The sequence below is a fragment of the Pelodiscus sinensis genome, chromosome 2 (assembly GCF_049634645.1).
Source record: "Pelodiscus sinensis isolate JC-2024 chromosome 2, ASM4963464v1, whole genome shotgun sequence".
In the NCBI taxonomy this organism is placed as follows: Eukaryota; Metazoa; Chordata; order Testudines; family Trionychidae; genus Pelodiscus; species Pelodiscus sinensis.
The window spans coordinates 216,647,603-216,660,609 of NC_134712.1; the positions used below are offsets into that span (position 1 = coordinate 216,647,603).

The window sequence follows — 13,007 nt, forward strand, 5'->3', positions numbered from 1 at the left end:
CTCAAGTTCTATAAGACGAAATAATGTTTTTCTTTCCCCTCCTGTCTTTCTCCACAATCGAGAGGTGTTCCAGTATCCAGGGGGAGCAAGTGCTTGTGGAAGACTTCCTGCACCACAGCTACTTCTGCTCTCCACCCTCTTTGCTAAATGTGGCAGTGGCAAGCCAGGGCATTCATTAGGTCTACAAGAGGTGTTTTCCAGCATAGAACAAATGAGTAACATCTCTATTGCTCTGGGCCTGCCCAGTGATGTGGGTATTTTTGGACAGAGTTTCCTGAAGATAATTTGCCTAATAGGTGGGTATAACATCACAGAAACTGAACTGAAAGCATCAGTTTACAATGGGATGGTTTCAATGTTCTGTTTTCTGTCCACATTAATCCTAACGTAATAAGAGGCATTACCCAAACTTGCTCAACAGTGCTGCAACACTACCTGAACTGGTCAAATGGCAACATTCAATTTGTCTAGCATAAACAGACCTTAGTATTGTTTGTGTAGTAAATAATAAACAAGTGAAAGCAACATGAAAGAAATGGAAGTCTGAGGAGAAAGAAAGACATATAACAAAGAGAAGAGTTACATAATGTTCGTTTTTTAAAAAAATAAACAAATTGTTTCTTAATTGCTCCACTGCTGAATACAAAACCTATGGAAATTTGTTATCCCAAGATTTGATTAGAACTTAGTCAACTGAGAAATAATTTTGCAACTGAAGACACAGCATCATTTTAAGATTAAGTAAATTAATTATCCCTCCCTGTAAGTAAATTATTTATCCCTCCGCAAATATAAACATCGTAGCTAAAAAAGGTGTCATTAGTTAATTACATTTTAGCTGTTTTTCCCTTCAAAGATACATTTGTCTTAGTCTCAGATGTAAATGTGAAACTTTAAAGCAGGGGCGGGGATCCTTTTTTGAGTCAAGGGCCACTGACCCACAGAAAAATCAGTTGGGGGCCACACATAAGTGAGAAGCCAGAAAAAAACCCAAACTCTCATTGATGTGGCCCCTGACTGTGAAGAAAGAAAGACACTCCCCACAATCTCCCCGCAAACCAGAGCCTAGTGGGGCACAGGCTAGTAGATTTTGTGTGCTCCAGTCCCTCAGTAAGTGCGGGCTCCCCAATGAGAGAAGGGGAACCCTGAGCCTCAGGGGCTGGATTCATGCAAGTCAGGGGGCCACATTCAGCCTCTGGGGCTTGAGGTTCCCCTCCCCTGCTTTAAAGTAAGTGGAATATGATGCCTACACAGTATATAGCTTCATATATTTGCTACAACCAGCAACTTTAAATGGGCTAAAAATTGTGCGGTTTTGTCAACTGCTCATTTAAAAAATTTTTAACGAGCCTAGAAATAAGAAGTTTACAAAATCAGTTCTCCTATGAAAAGGACTATATTGCTGTTACACACTGCTCTTTGCAAATTATTTTGAAGTGCCAGTGAAAAAAAAGTTTCATAATTAAACTATCTCTGAGTGAGCATAAAACACCAATGAACTATTAACATTTTGCAATGAACTTATTCTTTTAAAATGACACTGATATCTTTTCTAAGCAATTTGAGCAACAATATATTAACAAACTCAGCTGATAAAGTAGGTTTTACCCACAAAAGCTCATGATTTTATATATATTTTTGTTAGTCTCTAAAGCTACATCTACATTGAAACCCTCTTGCGCAAAAGCCTATGCAAATGAAACACGGATTATCATATTGCAGTGCTTTTTTTGCATAATTAATTAGGGGGTGGTTTTGCGCAAGAGGCTTTTGCCCAAAAAGGAGCCATCTACATAGAAATAATTTTGGTGGTTGGTGGAGCCATCTACATAGCTCCTTTCTGTGCAAAAAACCCCTCTTGCACATGAACCATTCTTCCTGAAAAAATGAGGAAGAACTGTTCTTTTGCAAGAGGGGATTTTTGCACAAAAAGGAGCTGTGTAGATGGCTCCTTTTTGAGCAAAAGCATTTTGTGCAAAAAAGCCCCCTAATTAATTATGCAAATGAAGCATGGCAATATGATAATCCACACTTCATTTGCATAGGTTTTTGTGCAAGAGGGATGCAATGTAGATGTAGTCTAAAGGTACGTCTACACAGCAGTATTATTTCGGAATAACTGATATTATTTCGAAATAACACAGTGCATGCCTACACAACAAGCAGTTAGTTCGAAATAATGTTACGATGGAGAACTTACTCCGACTCCTGTAACCTTCATTTCTCAAAGACTAAGGGAAGTTAAAGAAAGAATGTTCTTCCTTTGACTTCCTGCTGGGGAGACAGCACCAAAAGCTGAATTAAACTATTTCAACTTCAGCTGCGCAATTGGCGTATCTTAATTTGACTTTTGCCCTGCAGTGTAGACATGCCCTAAGGTGCCACAGGACTACTTGTTTTTTCAAATGAAAAAGTTATTTTTATAAATTAGTGGTTAACAATCTAATATTCTGAGGGACTTCTCACAACAGTAAGAACAAGTGTTTTCAGGATCAAGTCCTATATTAAAATTTGGTTGATAGTTTAGTATATTAGTCTAGAAATAACATCTATATAAGCTATGAACACCATGCTCATTTCTGCAAGTCAGCAAGAATTATAATATACACTATGTCTACTTTGACTATAAATAAAATCAAGTAACAATGACATTTACAAATAAAGTTACAAAATAACATTCACATTCACACACTTATTTTTATAACTTTATTGAAGCATGACAGCATCTATTTTCTTTGATTACAAGAATATGATATAAAATTCACAGAGCTTTTTATTTATTGTTTTCTTCTGCTTTTGAATCAGCCAAGAACATTAGTCTTCTTCGAAAGCAATTTTCAAATAGAGAAACTCTTAAAATTAGATAATGCAAATCTTGGACAGCAATGCAAATTATACTTATTCTGCTCTTATTTTTAATATTAGGGCCCTTTATGTAGTGGTGAAAACAATCTGTAATCAAAGAATGAGAGATGCTATTTTTAACATTCCACAAAGAAGGAAGAAGGACTCAAACCTGCTGCAAAACAATGAAATGTTCTGACTAATGGAATAATGGGTGATGGAACAGGTAGAAATCTGAAAATGCGACAGAAAAGCAGACCTCTTCTTAGAACTAGATGCAGAGTTTGTGCTGACTCCAGGAGGCATGTCGCTATAAAAAGAGTCGGCCTCTCCAGGCTTTTTTACATAATCTCCCTGTGGTATTTGTCTAAAGCATAATAAACATTTTAAGGTTAGAAAACAAGACATGCACACACAAATATTAGTATAGGAAGAAGAGGCAGGTATAATACTCTACATGAGGAAACTTAAATTACACACAAGAAGAATATTAATAAAAACCTCAGACTTGAAAGATAAGTCCTTTATATTTTTAATGCAATGCCAAAGGTTTAATTCTGCAACACCTGCCTTTTAACTGGAAAACTCTGGCGAAGATTTTCAAAAGTGACTAGTTTTCAGAACTTAGTTTAGTTTTGAGCTTGTCAGTTTTTGGATGATCCATTTCAGATGAAGAATAGTTACCAACCAGTCATCTGGTTTTGCAGGGCAGAGACTGAAAGAAGTAGAAGTTGGGTAAAACAGTAGCGAAGTGAAAGAGTTGTGTGTTCCCCCTTCCTGGCTGGCTAATTCAGGGAAAGACTCTGGGTAATTATTGTCAAATGTTTTTCAGTTGATTTGTAGGTTTTTTGTTGGTGGTGGTTTTTTGTCTTGTTTTGTTTTTGTTTCAAAGCAAATGAATGAATAAATCCTGAAGACAAAATCTTAAAAGGACTTGGAACTTTATTTCCATTCCCTAGCTGATGAAACTGCCCATCAGTCTGTATAGCCATTCTCTTAAACTCAGGCTCCAATAAGGACACCCAAAGTTGCTGTTCAGTTTGAAAATCTTGGCTTTCATCTCCAACAAAAGGTTCACTTTAAAGCCTTCTAGTACTCTAGAAGCATAAACTGCAAGTCCAGAATTTTACATTTTTCCAAGTAAATATAATGCTTGTGAAAGGACTAGGTTGTTTGGTAACTTAGACTCGGTTTTAGTTGGATCTACCACTGGATTTCAAAGTGGGTTTAAAATGAACATTTTTGCCCTGAGAAATACAACATGCTACTGTCTTCCTTTAATTTGCATCAATTCTCACTTTGCTAAAGGCACAGGTTTTAAAGATTTCATCATCTGCTTGCTTGAATGATGGTTTCTAGTTTCAACGTATCATCTGGCACTGCTGCATCTTTAGAGTTCACTTCATCAGAAGTTTACATAAGAGTAATTTTAGATTCCAGCAGGAACTTTTTTCTTGTGCTACTGTGTACAGATTAAGATTTATTTAAATATAGTGTTTCTTGGCTACAGTCTAGTCATTATCTTAAAATAGTCATCTGAGCACCTAATTTAAAATGTAAATCATTACTTCCTTTAACTTCAATTTTTAACTTTTAATTCTTATCCATTTTGTCAACAAGTAGTCTCTGAGTAGGTATTACTCATGTGATTGCTTGAAGCAAAAGAGAGACAGGAAAGACAATGACAAGCTGCTAGTCCAGAAGTATTATGGGATTTATGATCTGGTCATCCTTTTAAATCCCACCTTCTGTTCTGTTCCCTCCTTTACTCATCCAAAATTTATTTCCGTTCTGATTAAACAACCTTTTTAATGTATGTAATTAGAAGCAAATTCTTTGTGAAGAGATGAAAATGGTCCATGTTTCTGAAATAAATCAAAACTATCAAAATATGGAATCCGTTTCTTGCTCAACCCTTTAGCCTGAGTTTCAGGAAAAACCTCCAGTTTATTACCAACATATCCCACTTTTCCTCTGATAGAGTATTTCTAGACAGCGGGGCTATTTTGGGATACCGGAGGTATCCCAAAATATCTACCTGATGTGTCTTTTAAATATGCCCATTATTTCAAAATATTTTTCAAAGTAATGGGTATGCTATTCTGGCAACCCTGTACGCCTCGATCCATGAGGGATAAGGACTGTCTCAAAATAGCACATCATTTTGAAATTTGACACTGTGTAGATGTGCCAAATTTCAAAATAAGCTATTTTGAAATATAATCGAAATAAGATACGCAATTTGCATTGCACAAATTGCGTATCTTAGTTAGAGTTAAGGGTGCTGTGTAGATGCACCCCTAGTGAATTGATAGCTATCAGACCTTTGGAGGTAATTCTAGCAGGTCAGAAATGTCTGTCTAATTCAAATGAATAACTTGACTGTTGATTTAATCATTAAAAGAAAATGTTCCATTATCTATTCAACATTGTACTTCCAAGGTGTTTGTTTCTGTTTGTCACCATTAATAAAAATGGTCATTAACCAGAAAGCGGGCCCACTTTCACTTGACTTTCAGAAATACAGAAACTCCTAAAAACTTGACTCCTCAATTAAGATTTCCTTCACTTCTTTCACTTCCAGATTCAAATTTCAAAAGCTTCTCACGTGTTTAAAATATATAATCGTATACCAAAAGGCTCTCATACTAATTCTGCCTTGGTATAGGCTGAGTTTCATTTGATATTTTCAAGATTTAAGTTGCCCTGTCCTCTGACAAAGTAGTTGTAATTTCAGTCAAAAGGCTTTAAGGCCAACTCATTCTGTACATACTAGATTTGTAGGGAAAGAGTCAACATAGCTTTTGTACAGGGAAATCATGCCTTGCCAGCTTATTAGAATTATTTAAGGGAGTCAACAAGCATGTGGATAAGAGTCAATATTGTGTATTCTGACTTTCAGAAAGCCATTGACAAGTTCTCTCACCAAAGGCTCTTAAGCAAAGTAAACTGTCATGGAATAAGAGGGAAAGTCATCATACTTGGTTAAAACAAAGGGTAGAAATAAATAGTCAGTTTTCACAATGGAAATAAATAGTTGGGTCCCTCAAAGAGCTGAACTAAGACATGTGCTGTTCAACATACTCAAAATGATCTGAAAAAGGGGGTGCACTATGAGACAGCAAAATATGCAGACAATATGAAATCACTCAAGATTGTTAAGTCCCAAACTGATTGCAGTTACAAAGCGCTCTCACAAAACTATTTGACTGGGTACCAAAATGGCAGACAAAAGTCAGCATTAATAAATGCAAAGTAATGCACATTAGGAACATAATGCCAAAATACATAAAAATGATGAAGTCTACATGCAGTCTCTGTGAAATTCACATTATCACAAAAATGGAAAAAACATAGAAATAATCATCATTTCAAGCCTTTCTAGAGGATGTATTCACCTTACATTTATCACATACCTCTGTCTCCGATAGTTTCTTTTCATAGAAAAGAAGAGACATAAGAATGAGTTACCAAGATGTATAGGCTAAGGAGAATGTGGCAGTATACAACATCATAAATAACAAGTAAATATAAAAAGCAGCATAGACAGAAGTGACATGATGATTTTCAATGATTCTTAAATAAATCACTTTTTGAAAAGAGAATAGACATCAGTTCATAACATATCTGTAGAAATATATTTATATTGGATTGTTACTTGTCTCTCGGATATGCACTACAAAGTTTTACCAGTATTTGAAACATTCTTATTAAGTTTGGGAACCTTGCTTCTATTTTTCAATACATATTTCTGTACTACAAGGAAAATCAATAAATTACTGTCCAATCATACTGCAAAACATGCATTAAGTTTTAAAACTGTATTTCAAATAGAGGTTTAGATCTCCAGTACAACCACAATCAGTGGATGGTAAGCACAGTTGGGTTTACAACGAGCCTTTTATTAATCTAATCCTCACAGTATCCTGTACACACTTTTGTCCTTGCACTATAAAAGAGCAGTGCTCAACCTGTTCTAATTTATACCTACTTTGAATGGTCACTGGGAGCCAAAATTACAATAATGGCTGGAGCACGTGTGTTTCATTGTAGCCAGGTTCTCATCCAAAAAAGGAGATACATGTCAGAAGGCTTCTTGCATTTAGATATTGAGCTTTGCAAATACTTAAGTAGCAGGGAGCCAGCTGGGAATGGGGATGGACAGAATCAGGACACAGCCCCAGCTGGCGGCAGTGGGGCCAGCAGGCCAGAAGTGTAACCTGGGCCTGTGGCTGGGAGCACAGCGTTGGCTGGGGCAGGTGGCAGCAACAGGGCCCACAGTTGGGGCTGGCATACAGGAGCAGAGCAGATGGCCAGAAGAGGAGTCTTGACCTTCCCTGATCCAGAATACTCCCTGATTTTGGACCACATATGTCTTGAGGATACCAGACCAGGGATGTCCAACCTGCAATGTTATTTGGAATAGCCGAGCTTGTTTTGCTTTGCCAATACTCCACATAGAGGGGGTTGCAGCCATTCCATTGAAATGCTACAGACGTTTTTCTAAAAACACACACATTACCATCTTTTAGCAAATATACCCCGCACCCGAGTATACCCTGCACCCGAATATACCCTGCAGTTTTTGCAGTTTGAGTAAAAAAAAATCTTGTATACCCCACGCACGAGTATAACCTGCAGGGTAAACAATACTTTTTTTCAAACTGTGCATGGGGGGAAGGCTTCTACGGGTTGGGGTGGGGAATTAGCCACCCTTCAGACGGGGGAGCACTCACTCCAACTGGTTCCCGCACAGCCGCACAACCTCCAGGCGGGGGAATGAGAGCGCACCTCTGCCCCATCCTGCGGCTGTGCAGATGCCAGCCTCCAGCCTCCGGGCCGGGGAGCGCTCATCTCCCAGTTCCTGCGCAGGAGCACTCCCCCTGCCCCTTCCTGCGGCTGCTCAGGAACCAGGAAATGAGCGCTCCCCCCTGCCCCTTCCTGTGGCTGCGCAGCCTTCTAGCCTCTGGGCGGGGGAGCACTCATCTCCTGGTTCCTGCGCAGCCACAGGAAGGGGCGGGGGAGCGCTCCTGCGCAGGAACCAGGAGATGAGCTCTCCCCCGCCCGGAGGCTGGAGGCCAGGTGAGTAAAAACATTTTTGTATACCCAGCACCCGAGTATACCCCGCAGAAGGGGTGCGGGGTTTGTAAAAATGAATATAACCCACGGGTTATATTCGCTAAAATACGGTACATATTCATTTAATATCTGCAAATTACTAAGAACTTCAGCAGAGAATCAAAACTGAAAAAACAAAAGAATGTTAATATGGAAAGAAATGGACTTGGCCATTTTGGCTCTGATTCAGTAAAACACTTAGGACCAGATCCCCAGCTAACAAACTCAATACCAGATGAGAATCTGAACCATAATTGTATGCTTCAAGCCCATTCAACAAACCACTTAAGCATATGCTTACATACATTGGTATTAAGTTAATGGAAATTAAGCACATACTTTACTACTTTGCTTACTTAGGGGCTATCATGCTAAATTCCCTTGACTATTAATAGAGATAAGATTTCTTTCTTGTATTTCTTTTTACCAACCATTACAGTAAAATCTTAATTCTGTCTCCAAAACAGTGGATAAACTAGTACCTGAAAAATGTACACTATAACTGGACCAAGGTTTATGAAAACAAAAATATTTATCCAAATTAGAACCATTCGGAAAACATTTTTGCAAGCAAAAATTTACCTAAATGACATAATTCAGTTTCTGTTTGATCAGTTATCCTAAATTTGTATAATTTTCAATATTCTTCCTTAATTACTTCATATTGTAAACAGTTATCCGCTGAACATATATGCATGTTTTCAAATGTATTAAAAATTGCACATTATACTTACTTGTAACCCCATCCAGTTATTCCTAAAACGAGAGCCAACACTAAAATGGTGCCAGCAATAGCCCCTATTATTATATTTGTACTAACAACACCTGGGAAAAAGTGAAAGACAAAAAAATATATATATACAGAAATTTAAAAATAAAAATATACAAAGCAGCAAAAGAACTGTGTTCTACAGATTTGTTTAGGCATCTAGATCTTTGCTGAATTATATAAAACAATTCTAGATTCCTATTAATTGCATTAATTTATTTAACAAAGGACTCTTTCAAATGAGGAGCCACTGTTGTTTGAACATATAACACAAAATTAATTGAATTAATTGCTTTCAAAATTAAGTTATAGCTACAGGAAGTAAATTAGCTATTCAGAAATATCCAATTGTAAATATAATACAACACCACCAGAAAGACCTATGGAACTATGAATCTATGCAACTATATTAGCATTAAATCTATGATTTAAATACTGATGTTAAATCAAATTAGATCACTGAAGGGACTGCACATTCTTAGACTTCTAAATTTTAATGGGGAGATGCCTCATAAAATGAAATAGCATATGTAATAAGAGACATTGTTTTTGTACCTGTGTAGAATGGGCAGGAGAAGAGGACAAAAAGAGTCAGCAATTAATTTATACAACATTTATGCAATACTTTGAGGCTCTCTTTATTTGGGACGGGAGGAGGCCCTGGGACCATTCTACTAATCTTAATCAAGAATAGTTCCATTTATCTTAATAGGTTCATTCACATGAATGAGGCAAGCAAGAGACACCTTATTTCACTTTTACAATCCACTTGGCACCCTTATGAATTCTATAGGAATCAAGTAGTGCAGATACAGTTATAGGATCGAGGCATTTTTAGAATTTTTTTTAATATATATTTTTTAAAAAGGAAGAGGTCAGACTGTCTAGGATACTGCTATCGGCTAAGAGAGGGAGTAACTGATCTAGCTTTGCTTACTGAACCTTCCCCAAACCAAAAACTGGCCTACAATTTTACATGTATTTCATATATTACCACAAATATATGTGTTACACACCTTTGCCCATCACTTCTTCATCAAAAATTGAAGCATCTTTGTAAGGAATGCTGCAGTCATCTCCTGCCCAGAACCAATCACAGACACACTTGATTTCATTGCTGCAAACCTGCAGTTCAAAACATGACCCAGAATAAAATTACAAAATGAACTTTTTTCACTATTTAGAATATGAATTATACAGAGTTGTGTGGAAAATTGCCTGTAAAATTCTGTACAACATTTTTGTTGTTTCATTTTGGGACATTGGGTCCCTTAGATTTCAGGGTTTTTTTAAATAGCTTAAATTGATAATTTCACCTCAAAAAGTGAGTTTCAGCAGAAGATAAATAGGGGCTACCAAGGAGTATATTGTGGCTTCCTTAGTGCAGTGTAGATATGAGCAGTCTGGGGCACACTTTATATTATGATAGGGACTAGCCACACAATAGGACACTTCAGCAGCCCCAATCTCCAGCACAACATAGGACCAAATACAGGTTGGACCTCCCTCGTCTTGCACCCTGGGGACTTGACTGGTCCCGAATGAGGGGTTTGCTGGACCAGGAGAGGTCCCTCCCAATGTGACCTGTGCTGAATTGCTGCCCCTGGCTAGGACTACAGTCTGGCACTACTGCTGGCTCCCCAGACTGGAGCTCCCTAGCTACTGCCGGAGCCAGAGCTCTGAGGCCACTGCTGCTACTCCTCCTCCGCCCCTCCCCGCCGGCTACCTCCCAGCCTCAGGGGGCAGAACTCCCTGCTCTGCCCCCTGCCCATCCATACTCCCACCCCAACATGGGGCTCCCGGCTGAGTCACCATCCCCCCTCCAGCGCTCCCTCCCGCTGCACTCCTGCCCTGGGGCCTGACCTCCCTATACATGGGCTCTGTGGTCCAGGAACATCTCTGTCTTGCCAGATCAGAGAGTCCCAGTTAAGGGAGGAGCAACCTGTACTGTAGCTGTGAATTGGCCAACAACTGCCCACACTGGGGGAATTTCTCATCTATCAAGATCCAGCTGCTTGATGATTGAACCTTTTGTTCTGCTGGTACAATACAAAAGGTCCAGAATATGATAGGGAACTGAATCTGGACCTTTATACTTTAGAGATTCCTAAATTTAAGTCCTTTAAATTCATATATGATTTATCTGAGAAAAGATGAAGCAAGTTGCAGGAAGTGATGAAAATGACATACATTACATAATTATTGGAAGCTTCACAGGGGTAGCCGAGTTAACTGGAAAAACTTAAACAACAAATAGTCTAGCAGCACCTTAAAGACTAACAAAACATGTAGATGAATGATAGAAATGTAGCCGTGTTAGTCTGGTGTAGCTGAAACAAAATACAGGACTATGTAGCACTTTAAAGACTAACAAGATGGTTTATTAGGTGATGAGCTTTCGTGGGCCACACCCACTTCCTCAGATCAAATAGTGGAAGAAAATAGTCACAGCCATATATACCAAAGGATACAATTAAAAAAAATGAACACATATGAAAAGGACACACAGGCATTCACCTTCCTTCCCCCCCCCCCCCCCCCCCCGCATCCCCCTACTGTTCTGAAATGTGATTTGTCCTTTTAATATGTGTTCATTTTTTTAAATTGTATCCTTTGGTATATATGGCTGTGACTATTTTCTTCCACTATTTGATCTGAGGAAGTGGGTCTGGCCCACGAAAGCAAAACATGTAGATGACATCATGAGCTTTCGTGGGCACGACCCACTTCTTCAGATGATTGGAGTATTAAAAATCCAGATCCAAAAATCCAAAGCTGGATCTGGACTTTTAATTCTCCATTAATCTGAAAGCTCATGATACCATCTACATGTTTTGTTAGACTTTAAGCTGCTGCTAGACTATTAATAATTTTTGTAATAACAGTTTGTACCATTATTGTAATACATAACTCAGACTGCCTAGACTCTGATGTATTCACTACCTATATATTTGACACACAATCTTTAAAAGCATGTCTAAAGAATGAACCTGTACCACCAACAATTCAGATTACCTTTAGTAAAATATGATCTACCTAGTAAAATAAAGATATAAACTTGAATGCATTCAGTAAAAGTAACAGAAATATGAAAGTCAAGGCTAAAAAATATGAAAACATACTCCATGCCCTGAACAAATGTTGTCATCTATAGTGCCTGGGCAGATGCTGAAGTTGAAAGAATCAGTGGGGAGACATCTGTGCTCAAAACACATCATGTTTGGGCCACATGGTGTTCCATCCTCAACATAGCCCAGATCCGTCTCTTCATCTAGCTTGACATGGCCACCACTGCAAAACAAACAAACAAAGATTCAAGATATATTTGTGCAGTGCGTTTCAACATATGACTGTTCAGTAAACTGGGCTCTCAGGGGTCACAGTCATTTTTGCCGGTGTCATTTTAACATGAGGAAACCTTGCAAGATCCATTAAAAATATTGGGGAGGGTAGGAGGCTTTTTGTTAGTGAATATAATAAAAATCAAAGATACTTATATTTCTACCCAAGCTATGCTGTCTGCATGCTACCCTTTAAAATACTCAGATTAAACGTACATAACTCCTGGCGGCTGATGTTCGCTATCTAGGTACAGAATGAACAAAGGTCACAGCAGGGCAAACTTCCCCAAAATGGCATTGTAAGTGTCTCAAACCTAATCTGGAAGGCGCACCAGAGGAGTCAGACTGAAGTTCAATGTACATGAGTTTTTGGTGCGGTTTATGTTTTTGAAGGGATTTTATTCATGGCAGCAGTCTCTCTCACTAAAGAAGGAACTAGCTAACATTTCTCTAGTGGATTAATTTGGAAGGCAATATCATCTCTGATCCACTTTATAGGCTTTAAAAAATGACCTGCAGTTGTAGGATTTCCCCAGCTGTACGACTGAAGAAGTGATTTCACCATCAAGTTCTCCAAGTCTTGGGACATTAGAGATATTAGAACACAGAAGATATCCACAAAGCACATCCCTGTATTGAGAGGTTAAATAGACATTCATTCAGAACAAAAAACATCAAATAAAAATTGTTTACACTTATTAAAAAATTAAAGCAGTTGTCAAGTCTTTTGTTTTTTCACATGTGCTAGTAACTGACACATAGCCTACCAGTATGGCAGACCACTACATATTTCTTCTTTGCATATGTAAGGGTATGTCTACACTACCACCCTAGTTCGAACTAGGGTGGTAATGTAGGCAACCGGAGTTGCAAATGAAGGCCAGGATTTGAATTTCCCGGGCTTCATTTGCATAAAGCCAGGCGCTGCCATTTTT

General features: G+C 38.3%; 1 protein-coding gene across 12 annotated transcripts in view; it reads right to left on the reverse strand.

Annotated features, from left to right (window-relative positions):
- The window catches only part of ADAM22 (ADAM metallopeptidase domain 22), a 203,167-nt gene that overhangs the window by 30,459 nt on the left and 159,701 nt on the right, over window positions 1-13,007 (reverse strand). For 4 of the 12 annotated variants that reach the window (XM_075922417.1, XM_075922415.1, XM_075922419.1 and 1 more), the window contains exons 22-27: window positions 12,586-12,702; window positions 11,854-12,022; window positions 9,748-9,856; window positions 8,697-8,787; window positions 6,261-6,278; window positions 3,104-3,211 (exon numbers count right to left, since the gene is read on the reverse strand). In XM_075922417.1, coding sequence (XP_075778532.1) covers window positions 3,104-3,211; window positions 6,261-6,278; window positions 8,697-8,787; window positions 9,748-9,856; window positions 11,854-12,022; window positions 12,586-12,702 — 612 coding nt within the window. Of the gene's footprint in view, window positions 1-3,016; window positions 3,212-6,260; window positions 6,279-8,696; window positions 8,788-9,747; window positions 9,857-11,853; window positions 12,023-12,585; window positions 12,703-13,007 lie in introns of all 12 variants that reach the window. The other 8 variants (XM_075922414.1, XM_075922413.1, XM_075922416.1 and 5 more) reach the window with 3 other exon arrangements.